General features: G+C 50.5%; 1 protein-coding gene and 1 long non-coding RNA gene across 3 annotated transcripts; one reads left to right on the top strand and one right to left on the bottom strand.

Annotated features, from left to right (window-relative positions):
- Positions 1-2,094: 2,094 nt before the first annotated feature.
- LOC128090331 (uncharacterized) lies at positions 2,095-8,555 on the bottom strand. Its single transcript, XR_008210906.1, has 4 exons — positions 8,272-8,555; positions 7,515-7,658; positions 3,677-3,819; positions 2,095-2,569 (listed from the first exon to the last, which is right to left on the bottom strand). It is a non-coding gene; the product is annotated as an uncharacterized LOC128090331 (long non-coding RNA).
- Positions 8,556-8,737: 182 nt separating this feature from the next.
- On the top strand, positions 8,738-12,166 carry TMEM9 (transmembrane protein 9). 2 transcript variants are annotated; one of them, XM_052702589.1, is made up of 6 exons: positions 8,738-8,799; positions 9,142-9,243; positions 9,602-9,693; positions 10,040-10,148; positions 10,592-10,723; positions 10,882-12,166. In XM_052702589.1, the coding sequence occupies exons 2-6, from the start codon at positions 9,151-9,153 to the stop codon at positions 11,029-11,031; spliced, it is 576 nt and encodes a 191-aa protein (XP_052558549.1). In that variant the 5' UTR covers positions 8,738-8,799; positions 9,142-9,150; the 3' UTR covers positions 11,032-12,166. The 2 variants fall into 2 exon arrangements, with proteins under 2 accessions (XP_052558549.1, XP_052558550.1); XM_052702590.1 differs by lacking the exon at positions 8,738-8,799 and having other exon boundaries at positions 8,845-9,243; positions 10,882-11,073; positions 11,441-12,166.
- Positions 12,167-12,327: the final 161 nt, after the last annotated feature.

The following is a 12,327-nucleotide window of genomic DNA, read 5'->3' as shown; positions in this document are numbered from 1 at the left end:
TTATAATCTGAGAGGGTTGGCCTTTATTCCTCAGTGTCATTAGAATTTTGGACTCCCCCTTGGCCTCCAGGGCCAGCCAGGTCCCCCTGACAATTTCTCATTCATCACAGGGAGAAGGAAAGAATAAGCAAGATGTTCCTCCTGGACATTCTTATCTCTCCTTTCAAGGCAGTATTCAGGAAATGGGGTCCCACCCCAATGCAGCAGCAGACCAGGAGGCTGGGAAGGTTGCTGATGCAGGATGGACAACCCAGCACAGAGAACAAGGAGGGCACAGAAAGGATTCTAAAAAGTACAGAGCAATGAAATCGGCAATGGCTGCTGCTCACCTTCACGACCCTGAAGACAATATTTCTGAGCATTCTTTATATTGAGACTACATGCTCAGTTTTAAAACAGCTTTAGTTTCCTGTCCTGCACACCTACCCTACAATTCCAGCTTTTTCTTCCCAAAGTGCTTTCCCAGCTATTTATCACTGCCTTCCTCTGGGGTCATCTCACCACGCAGGCAAGTTTGTTTTTCCAGTCTTCTTTCTTTACTCACCCTGATCTACACCTTGTATCTCCTTCACAGTTTATGAACTTGCATCTCATTGATAAGAACATTGAGATCTGCTGCCCATCTTCTCTGGAAGGGTTTTGGCCTCCTTCCTGACTCTCTAGGTATGTCTACAAAAATAGAAATACACATTGCTGCCTTATGACTACATCCTTGAGAAATAAACTTCCTTAAACAACAAACCACAGGCGTCTGAGGCAGAGGCCAAGATACACTGGCTTTGCTACATGCCACAAAGGTCAAAAGACCCAAATTGCTGGATCAGACAGGAGGACAGAATGACAGAAGCAAAGGACACATAAATTTAATGACTGTCAGCTTAACTATGTCAGCTGATTTCTGAGCTCAACCAGAGGTTAAAAGGAGAGGGATGATCCCAGTTTGCCTTTATAAGTCTCGAAGCATCGAGGGCTCCTTCACACATCAGTATTTCTAGCAATTTCTTAAATGATTCACAGGTCCCAGGGATCCAGCCATGCTGACCTGGTCAGAAGGTGGCAGGAGAGCTGTGAGTGTCCCAAGCAGCCAAGCAGCAGTGCTCCCTGCTGTAGTTAGGAGAAAGGATTTACTATTTTCTGTATCACGTGGTTCTAACCACTGTTCCATATAGGCAAGATTACAGCACTCATACAAGCCCTGGTGAACCTGAAAGGCACCCAACCAGGTAGATGGTCACTGCATCACAGAGCCAGCAGTGAAAGGGGCTCTGCAGGACTCCCTTAAACCCCACATTGGAGCAGCTGTGGTTTGTTCCACTGGGTGTACTCTCCCCCAAAAACAGACACTCACCCCCTCTCATGACCTGCCCCAAACTTATATCAGCTTCCTAGACCTAAACCCCTGAGCTAACCTGTGACCACTGCCTGCTTTACGTGGCATCTCCAAGAAGTGTTTGGCCCTACAATCTCTATAACCGCCCCACATTCTGCTGGCCATACTCCTGATTTAGCCCAGGATGCAGATAACTTCACGATGAGCAAACCACAACGTGGTATCCACTGTGACTTCTGTGTCCCTTCCTACAGGGCCCCACATCCTTTTCCCCTTTGTTCACTGTAAGCAGCACGTTGTCTCTACAAACATTCAGCTACAGGATTCAAATCAGATCTGAGGAATGGCGAGGTGAGGGCTGGACAGAAGAGCGACTCACAGAGAGGATCTGACTTCGCTCTTCCTTCTTGTAAACGTGAGGATTTTGCCTTGCAGAACAGGTCAGTATTCAAGTCTGGGAAGACAAATGGCAAGGAGACACTGAACTTGGAGACCATTGGCTGCAGTAAATGCCAGCTGGGAGTGACTTGCTATGCAGTTATTAGAGCAATTTGCTATTCCTACTCCAGTGCATTCTCCTTCAGTAGCCAATCTATACTGAACTGTATGCACTGACATAATCTAACCAGCAGCAGAACAATTTAAAAAGCCTTAAGTAACACAAAGCACTCACTTGAATTAACAAGGCAGCACTACACAGAAGCTGAGAGCCTCAAAGCCAAAACCCTTCAAACAGGAGGCATCAATTCTTCCAGAAATACCTCTACACCTCTTCAGTAGAAATCACAGATAACCAACATTTGTGTCAATGAAACAGTACTGTATGTCTTCTTTGACAGGCAACAGTGATGATTCAAGCACCATTCAACAGCACACGTATGCACATGTTTGTGTACACGCATGTAAGAGCACTTCATTAAGGTCTGCCGAGTGCCTCAGGAGCTCAGCAGTTCTCTTAAGACTCATGACTCTACTAATTTGTGATCAACGCAGAAAGCTGTGACCCAAGGGGCATCACTCCACTGCTTTGGCATCCAGCTGACAATTGGGCTGACAGCAGAGCTCATGCTCCAGCATGCTGCGTCCAGTGGATCTCCTGCTGCAGACTGTAAATTACAGATTGCTGGTTTCAACACCTCTTTATATAGGTATGCATAAAAGCTTGCAGTTCTTGAGGCTCTGTAAATGTCAGTGTGTCTGTCTGTCCAAACAGGTGCCGAGAATCAGGAAATAATCACCCTGGTGAGAGGAATTTTAGAAGCTGAGGATGGGTTGAAGGGCACTTGCGTGTTAGAACTGTTTATTTGGCAGTATGCAGGAAGAACTGGCCCTTGGGTGCTGCGATCCCACCACAGCATTTCAGGATATGCCATAAGAAGACAGCTCTGTTCCTCTGCCTTACAGTCCATGTACTGAATAGCTCCCCTGAACCATCAATTACAACACACAATCAGCTCTCCTAAGCAAGAGTGTCACAGCACAGCCCTGGCAAACTGCCTCTCCTCCCACTTCTCCCTCATTAAAGTCCTCCTCTCTTGCTAGATCTTTAATTAGCTTGTCATCAGCAGTTTGGCTTGGATTGAATGCTCTGCAGTCTCCGAAATGAAACCATATAAGACAGATGGAACACCAAAAGCAGCAAGAGAGCAGGGTAAGACGACACTTAAAGCAATCAGTATGTGCTTGTAACTTCAGGGGCTGTAATAAGATTCTTTCTGGCTTGGCCAAACTGGGGATGTTAAAAATGTACATAATTTGAGACTAAGGAACTTCATTTTAGCAAATCTACTGGAGGTCCAGCAGAAGGGAGAGGCAAATCCAGCAAAACTGGCAGCCCTGAGTAACGTAACTCCTTATTGTGCCAAAAGAGAAGAGCTCAGCCATGGTCAGCCTATCCATCCCGCCTGGGGCAGTTGCATGAGAAAGCTTCATTCACAGCTTGTGTGATTTCCCTGCTTTTGCTAATTCACAAGGCAAAACTTGGCCTCAGATCACCCCTTCCCTGAATCCTGCAGCCAGGCTGTGTTCTCATCTGCCACCCACTGAGATCAGCAGATGCTCGACGGCGCCGCTGCAAAACATTGAGTCAATACATGGAAGGAGGAGAGGGCAGCCCATCAATTATACACCTGTTGCCAATCAGAAGCCAAGGCTCATGTCAGCCTGCTGCAGATATTCTCCCCTTCCACCTCGGTGACCTTTTCAATCACACTTCAGGAGGGACTCTGCTCCCATTAAGTGCTACTTGATCCTCTGCTAATGCAGCAGTTATGAAAGGACCACAGCGCTTGTCAATAGGATAAACACCTTTGCAGTGGGAGGAGGCTGCAGAGAAAGGCCACATACCTGCTCTCTCCTCTGCTTCCTCAGGGCTCTTTCCCTTCCATCTGCCCAACACCACAACATTGCATTTAGACAGGGAAAGCTGAGGCTGGCTGGAGCACTAACCGCTGTCTGCATCTGTTGTCTCTGAGCCCAGCTGCTGGCTCCTAGGATTGCACACAAAAAAGAGAAGTAATGAGAGAGCATCAGACTAAGTGCTCCAATCCAAGGCAGCAATTCAGGATAAATACCAGGTGTCCCTTTCAAGGCTAGACCACATGATGTCATTTAGCATTGGTAATGATAGCACCTAGAGCAACCATGTGCTGTCCACGCACATTTGAAAGCCCAACTGAACTGCCAGCTTTATCGCACTCAATGACAACAAGTACTGGAAGCAGTGATGGAAACACCCTCCACAGGTTTTAAATCACTTGGGAGATGTGGCTGAGTTGGCTTTCCTTCAGCTTGTCCCGTGTGTGCAGGAAAGGCAAACGATCCTGCTCTGGGAGATCAGACTGCTAACAAAACATGAAGGGAGAGATGTTATCTTAGCCCTCAGGAGAAGCTTCCTGGCGTTGACTGCTATCTAGGTGGTGATAACTGGGTATAATTTATTCAGGCAGAAATCCCTCCTTCCATTCTAACAATGTTTTGTTTGCTCTGTACTGGATGACAGGCCCCATGTCCTGGAAATGACAACCCCCAACACATGTGCAGAGTTCCTCGTGGTGTGCAATGACAACAAGGCTTCAGCTCCAATAAATACCCCCCCTTATTGGTGAGAGTCCATCATACTTCACATGTCTCACTTTTCCCAGCTGCCATCATTTGAAATCTATAAATAGGGCCAACTGGGACAGAAACAGGGGGATCTGCATCGCCACCAAGCAGAAACCTCCTAGGCTGAGGCAGACCTTTGGAGGGAGCTAGCTGTAGGAAGAGACATCAGTAGGAAGTCAAGGGCCTGGGCCTGCAAGGCTGGGGCAGTCTGGAGATGACTGATCACTCCAGAGCCCTTTCCATAGCAGACTGACATCTCTCCTATCTGATCTCCAGCAAGCTCCCACACAGATCCCACATCATACACTTCGCCCTCCCCAGACCCTTCACCAACTTCACAGCTCTCCTTTGGATGCCTTCTAATAGCTTCACATCCTTGAACTGTGACACCCAAGTGTCCATGCTGTGGAAGTCCCAGCCGTGCAGCTCACTCACATGTCAATCACTGCTTCAAACTGTGACTCTGCATTGCCACTACACCAGGCCCTTTTGTCCTCCCCTCCAAGCAGAACAGGCACCCCGTGGCTCCTTGACACCTATGGAACAACCTGCTCTCCAATCTGTCAGCAGCATTATCCCCTCCTGCCCTGCTGAGACTGGCACAAGGAATTGTCCTGTTTGGTGGGATGTGGAAAGGTGAAACATAATATGACAAGGAATATGGCAGCAAACAAGGCAAACCCAGAGGAAGCAGCACTGCTGAGAGAGGAACAGCATAGAGCCCTCTTGACAAAGATCCAGGGCCATTTAAAAAATAATTTCTTGGGCCCTTTTTAAAAGTCTATTTTTAATACAACCTACACGAGGAGAGCAATGCCTGCCACGGTGGTGTCTCATTACCTCCAAAATTAGCAACAAAAATATTAATCCAAACAGGATGGACTATTTTCTAACAAAAGTGTCACTGGGCTCATGGGGAGCAAGTCTAAAGTGAAGTCACGTCCAAGGAAATCCCACACCACAGGCAATCCCTCAGGGATGGGAGTCCCCCAGAAGAGCAGCTGGAGCTCCAGCAGTTTGGTTAACTTCAGCACAGCTGGGCTGCCTGGCAGTGACACAACGTGACTGCAGTGTGTCCCTACAGTTGATCATGATAGCCCACTCCAGCTGGTAACAAACTGCTGGCCCTGCAGGTTTTGTCAGGTCTGCTGTCCAGCCTCATGGGAGTCAAAGCTTCACCCAATTTAGAATCATATGCAAGCTTATTTAGCATTAATTCAACTTCTGCACACACAACACCTGTGACAATACTGGACTGCCCCCAGAATGGAGCCCTGCAGAGTCCCACTAGTGCCTGTCTGCTAGCTGGACATAACCCCATTTACAACAACCCTGAGCCCAACTTGTCAGCCAGTTGTTCAGTGTGTATTTGCCTAGCTGCATGCTGGACATTTTGCCTGAAAGGATCATGAGAAACACCAAAGAGACAACCAAGGTTGCCACTGACTGCTCACAGGTCCCTTCACACACAAATGCTTTCCCCACCTAGGGGCAGAGGCAGCCTATGAAATGGTTAAAAGCAACCAAGAAGGAAAAGCATGAGTCCAAAGCCATACCAGAGTTGCTCCCCCCTTGCTGTGCCAAAGAAACTCTGCTGCTGATGCTACAGGTCTCCTCACTGCCACACTTCCAAGCGCAAGCAGCTTGCTCTGCAGCTGTGAGCCACGAGACCAATACCAAATTTCATGCTCCACATTTATCCTTTCACAGCTGTTACAGCAATGGCTGCTCACTGCCCTGTGCCCATCCCATGGGATGCCATGGCTGACAGAGGGACCTTCACAACAGCAGCCTGTCAGTGCATGATGAAGGACATGTCCTGGCACCGTATCTCCTGGGCTATCAGAGTCCTGCATGCTGGGAAAGCCACATCTTCTGACAACCCCTACGCACTGACCAGCTGCTCCTGCCTGTGACTGACAATATTTGTTCATTAGCAGATGCCCCTCAGAAGCCCAAGAGGTTTCTACGTATGGCTTTAAGGTCATCAGGACCTTCACGCCGAGATCTTAGAGCACATTCACAAGAAGTTCTTATGACCCTCACAAGGATTTCTTCAGTCATCCTCACAGAAACCCTGGAGCACAACTGTGTACTATTTGATTGAGAAAACTGAGGCACGTCACTAAAATCCACCTCCTTTGAGTTGCAAGGGAGTTAAAAGCAAAAAGAGAAAAATGAATTGCTACTCCTCAGTCTAACAAACCATCCAGAGACAGAAAGAGAGCTCAGTGCCCAAACACACCTGCATCCTCTTTTATCAGTGCATAATTATGACAGCCTTTTGAGAGCAAATTCCATTTTGTGCTTAACACAAAGATGCAACATTTGACTGAAGACAAAGCGTCTTCTCTCTGAATTACAGGATGCTTTCTGTTACAGTGGGACACACCTCCAGGATATTTACAAGCCAATCCGTGTCTTTATAATCCAATTTAAGTTGCCCTTTATTTATCAAGAACCTGATGTGATCCCATCTTCATCTCAGAAAAAGGCTTACACCTCTCTCACCTGTCTGCAGCCCACAGAGCAAGAGGCAGAAATTCAGAATTCACAGCCCTACAAGATCATTGTTCATTCTAAATTCTTCTCCCAGTTACAGTGAAGCCTCTTGCCAGAGCACTGGAGAAGTCAAACATCTCTGCAGGCTGGTTTCAGTGGCTAACATCAACCCAAACTGCTCCGAATCCCAAGCAAGATCTCTAAGGGTCCAGGACCCACCACTGCCCTGCATTCAGCATACTGAAAAAAATCAGGAAACATGGCTACACCTGGTAGAGCCGTATAGTCCTTATTCATAAGTATAGAACAAGGCTGGAACTCAGAAGATAACTGAGCCCACTGTCTGAGCTACATGGGAGAGACACTGAGGCTGCAAGGAAAAAGCCAGCAAGGAAAGGAACAGAAAACGATCTCCTGGATGGGCTCTGTGGTCCCTCCCATCACTGCAATTAAAGCATCTCCCCTGCACTACGGAATACAAGTCCATGCACACGAAGGAAAACCAGCCTTCAGAAAGAGGGACTAGAAAGTTCCAAATTCATTGCGTATTTGGCAGACCTGCCTTTGAGGTACTCACCTGAAAAACTGATCCCTGCACACAATGTCTCAGCTGCCTGGGTCATTCCTTTACTCACTCCAGGATTGCTCAGCATCTTGTCGCTAGGTGAAGCTGTGCCCAGCTTATTCCAGCCCACAAGAAGCACTGATATTTATAGTTATGCTGCAGAAAAAACAAAGGAGGATCGATTACTGCGACAAGAGATGTCAGAGCAGATAAAAATACCTCCTTCCCAGTTGTGCTGGGCAAGTTGGTAACAGAAAAGCCCTGTGGTCATCTGGCCTTTAAACCTGTAAAAACTCAACAATTTCACAGCATTGGAAGCATCCCACAGCCAGGGCTGAGGCCGTGCTCAGAAGCGAGAGCAGCCAGTTAGCGCCACTGCAGCGCTTCCGCTTGGCAGCACTGGAGTAGGAGGAAGGAATGAGGAGTCAGGAACGAGGAGTCTGCACCTAACAGCCAGGATTATTCACAGGGAACACTGCCTTGGGTCAGCCCAGCTGCAGCAGGCTGTGAGCCCCTAATGGAGCCCAGCTGAGCACGTAGGGAACAGAGCACATCAGGGCAGCACCTCACACGTGGCACTGCTGGGTGAGAAAACCCCTTGTACCAGGAATTCCCACACCTGGGTGCAATACAGAACCCGGTCTCCACAACCCGTGTTCTACAAGCCTCACGAGGGCCTCAGCTCACTCACAGAAGCAAACCTTCCCCCAGCCGTCGCCCCTCACACCTCATTCCCCGTTTATGCGCACTTCAGTTGAATGCATCTCACCGTGGGCTCCCGATTTTACGCAGCAAACCCCAGAGCCCCACACAGCTCAGCGCCCCGCCAGCTGCAGAGCCGGGCCCGCAGAACGCCCCCTTCGAACACGAGGACGCGGCTCTGGGAAGCACAGCACTCAGGCTTCTAACACAGGACGCTGCCGACCCGCGCCCTCGAGCTAGAGGATGCTAAACGTGACTCATAAAGGTAAAACAGCCCGAGCTGCTGCCCTGCTGTGGCAGAGCTTTTCCCTCCCCGGTTCAACACAGCACGAGGAACACCCCGCCGTGCCCCGCACCACACCTCCCTCACACTGAGGGGCAGCAGCGAGGCGCGGCCCTTCTCATCAGAGCGCGGCGGGCTGCCTTGGTTTCCGATTGGCAAAACGCCCTGCCTGTCACGCTGCAACCAATGGGCGCGCAGGGCTGGGGCGGGGCTCGCAGGGGCGCCGGCATCGCGCGGCAGGTAGGGCCGGGGGCGGCGCCGGTCGGATCGGTCGGCGGGCCGCAGCCTGGATGGACGGAGCGGGGCTGCGCTGTGAGGAGCGGGACGGAGGGAGGGGGGGGGGAGGATCGGGCGTGGAGGTCGGGAGGGCTGTGGGGTCGATGCGTGTGCGGATAGAGCTCGCGTTGCGTTGGATCGGTGCAAACGCAGCTGTGCGGTGATTTGATCCGCGCTGCTGGGGAGCTGCGATGCCGGCTGTGAGCGATGTTTAGGTTGATGGTTTAGCTCCGGGTGGCGGAAGCTCTTTGGACAGGGATTTTTTGGGGTGTGTGAGCTGTGTCCTGGAGTTTCGTGTAGGAATGCATCGTGATACAGGAAGAAATTAACCTTAAGCGGAAGATTCTCTGTCCTGTGTGGGGATTTCTGTTTCCTCAGGCCTCCGCAATGTTTGCCCAGTGCACCTGGAAGAGTGCAACCTCCGTGCTGCTGATCGCACTGCTGAGCTGCGGCCTTTCTCCTCCAGCACAGGCTGGCAAGGTGAGTGAACAGCTTCAGCCGCTGAGTGTGGTACAGCAGGCACCAAAATGGCAGAGAAGCAAGTGTTCTCCTACAGGCAAATTGCAGACTGCAGCAGGTCGGTGTGTATCTGTAACATGAAGGGCTGTGAATGCGTGTGATGGAGGCCTCTGCCCTGACTTTGGTTGTGGTTTCCAGCTCGTGTTTTGCGATACATCTGAAAGCGCCTCTGGAGAGGAGAAATAAGAGAAATGAGAGATGTGGCATGAAGTCATCTCTGTCTCAGGGAATGTTCTGCTCCCACAACCCTATGTGGTGAGGGCAGCAGAGCTGTAGCCCTGTGTTGGCTCACTAATGCTTGTTCTTCGTGTTCCTGCAGAGCTCAGAGGACATTCGCTGCAAATGCATCTGTCCCCCGTACCGGAACATCAGCGGGCACATTTACAACAAGAATGTGTCACAGAAGGACTGGTGAGTTGCACATTGAAGCCTGAGGGGTTGATGTGTGGAAGTCAGCACTCTGGGAGTGATTTGCTGCCTGTGAATGTGTAAAGCAAGCTGTTTCTGTAGGCTCAGCCCAGGTGAGGGGTGTAGATGTAGGTCATGCCCTTCAGCCCCCTTCACCTGGACGTTATCCCTGCAGAAGGTGCTTCAGCAAATCTGTCCCAGGAACTTCAGGCTAGCTAAGCTGTGGTGGGAACTCCAGTCAGCGTTATCAGCCCAGTGTGAAAGCTGGGGCAAAGTCACCACAGCATCCTTCCACAGAGCACCGGTTTCTTCTCGTCCTGTTGCTGATTTTGGTTTCTTTGCATTGCAGCAACTGCCTGCATGTTGTGGAGCCCATGCCAGTGCCCGGGAACGATGTGGAGGCGTATTGCCTGCTGTGTGAGTGCAAGTACGAGGAGCGCAGCACCACCACCATCAAGGTAATTGTGGGTCAGCTCCCTGTGGCTCTGTGCCATCCCAGGCACAGCTTGACAGGCTGGGCTTCTGGAGCACAGCCCAGAAAGGGAAGACAAAGCAAGCATGGCTAGCACACAGTGGTAGTACCAGAGCGCCGTGTTGGAGTCTGGAGCGCTCCTGGCACTGAGGAGGAGGCACCACGGGAGACCTGTCTCCATGCTGAGATCGTGCCAAAGTATCTCGTGTTGGGAACCCATCCTGTTGGTCTCCTGTCATGTGCAGCACAAGTTTCAATTGATGCTGCAGAGAAGACCAGTCTTCCTTAACAAATGCAAGAGACTTTCTAGTGAGCATTGAAATGAGGGACGAGATCAGACATCAGGGGTATCTGTGAAGGGAGCTTCCTGGCCTCTGTGGTACTTCTGATCTCTACTGACCCTTTCTGCCATTCTGTGCTTAACTGCAGGTCATTATCATCATTTATTTGTCCGTGGTGGGGGCACTGCTGCTCTACATGGCTTTCCTTGTACTGGTGGACCCTCTGATCCGAAAACCAGATGCTTACACACAGCCCCTGCACAATGAGGAGGAGAACGAGGTGAGGCTGTGCAGACGGGTGGCTGCCGTTGTGGGAGGGACAGGGCAGTGAGGACACAAGAGAATGGCTGGCAGGGGAGCAGTGTGACCTCACGCTCGTTCCCTCTGTGTTTGGGCTGAGCGTGCCTTGCTTTGACCTCGTCCACTGTTTCTTTACAGGACTCTCGCTCCTTGGCTGCAGCCCCAACCCCATCAGGGGCCAGAGCCAACACAGTGCTGGAGAGGGTGGAGGGAGCCCAGCAGCGCTGGAAGCGCCAGGTGCAGGAGCAGAGGAAGACAGTTTTTGACCGGCACAAGATGCTGAGCTAGAGGAGCAGCAGTGCAGCACCAGGCGCCCGGGTAGCTCAGCAGGTAGAGACAGACAGCAAGCCATCCTTCAGGACAGCCGTGGTGTTGGCCTGGAAGCTCTAACCCTCTCCGATTTACCCTTTTGTAGAGAGGGGCAGGCCACAGTGCTTGTCCCTGGTTTTTGTCCCCTTGCCCTGTACATCAGCCCATAGGCTGAGACCTGCACTGACAGCTGGCCTCTGGCTGCATGTAAACGGCCACACACAGCTCTGCCACCCCAGGGCGTGGGTCAGTGGGGGCTGCAGCTCCAGGGCGCTGTGCCACCGGCACGATGCCGCAGTCACTGCTTGCTGGGGTTGACATCAGCCCTGTGTTAGAGAGTCTTGGTGTGGAGTTTAGTGGGAGAAAAGTAACGGGATCGTTTTTGTAGGCTAAATTATATGGTGCTGCTCCAGGATAAAGAAGCCACCTCCATCTCTCGTTTGCACTGATGTTAATTGGGAACTCCAAAGCGTGACACACGTGCACTGCATGTGGGATCCCTGCTGCTGGTCAGCTGCTGCGTGCACTTACTCTGGTGTAACCTGAGTGCATGTCCATGTTATTCAGTGGAGTTTCTCCGGATTTACACCAGCATTAACAGAGACTGCAGTTTGCTTCTGTGCAGGAGAGCTGCACAGAGCTGATTAGTAGATAAACAAGTAAAAGAACAGGTATGCTGATTTATACTTCTATCTCTGTTTACCTCCTTTAGCAGCAGATAAAAATACACTGGGGAGAAAGCTTTTGGTTTGTAACCCTGCTTGTAACCCTTGACGTTCACACAGTGCATGAAAGGCATTGTATCCAAGAGAAGTGGGGCAGTGGCTTTGCTGGAGCACACCTTATCTCTGAAATGGAGAGGTGTGGGTTTGAAAGCTGAGCTATTCAATGGATAAAGATCTTTCTTTTTTGGAGCTGGAACTAGATGATGTTTAAGGTATCTTCTAACCCAAGTCATTCTATGGTCTGGGATCGTAGCCCTAGGAAGGTTACCTTTGTGTTCCTCAACATTCCCAAGACCTCTGACTGTGCTTTGGCTGGAACCCTTAGAACGTCAGGAAGGTGCTGAGTTTATCGTGTAGCATCTTTATATTAAATGCAGACAAAGACCTTCTACGTGGCTGACTTTTTTCAGGGCAAATCCATGTCCCTGCAGCACTGAGGGGCGGGTGGCTGCTGCAGGGCCTGGAGCTCAGCGTTCTGCACCTCGCTGGCCTGAAATCTACCCAGAAATCTCCCTGCCGGGTCTGAACATCAGAGCTGCCCCGGGCGCCC

The sequence above is a fragment of the Tympanuchus pallidicinctus genome, unplaced genomic scaffold, assembly GCF_026119805.1.
Source record: "Tympanuchus pallidicinctus isolate F22 unplaced genomic scaffold, pur_lepc_1.0 scaffold45, whole genome shotgun sequence".
NCBI lineage: Eukaryota > Metazoa > Chordata > Aves > Galliformes > Phasianidae > Tympanuchus > Tympanuchus pallidicinctus.
This window is presented reverse-complemented; position numbering and strand designations above follow the sequence as displayed.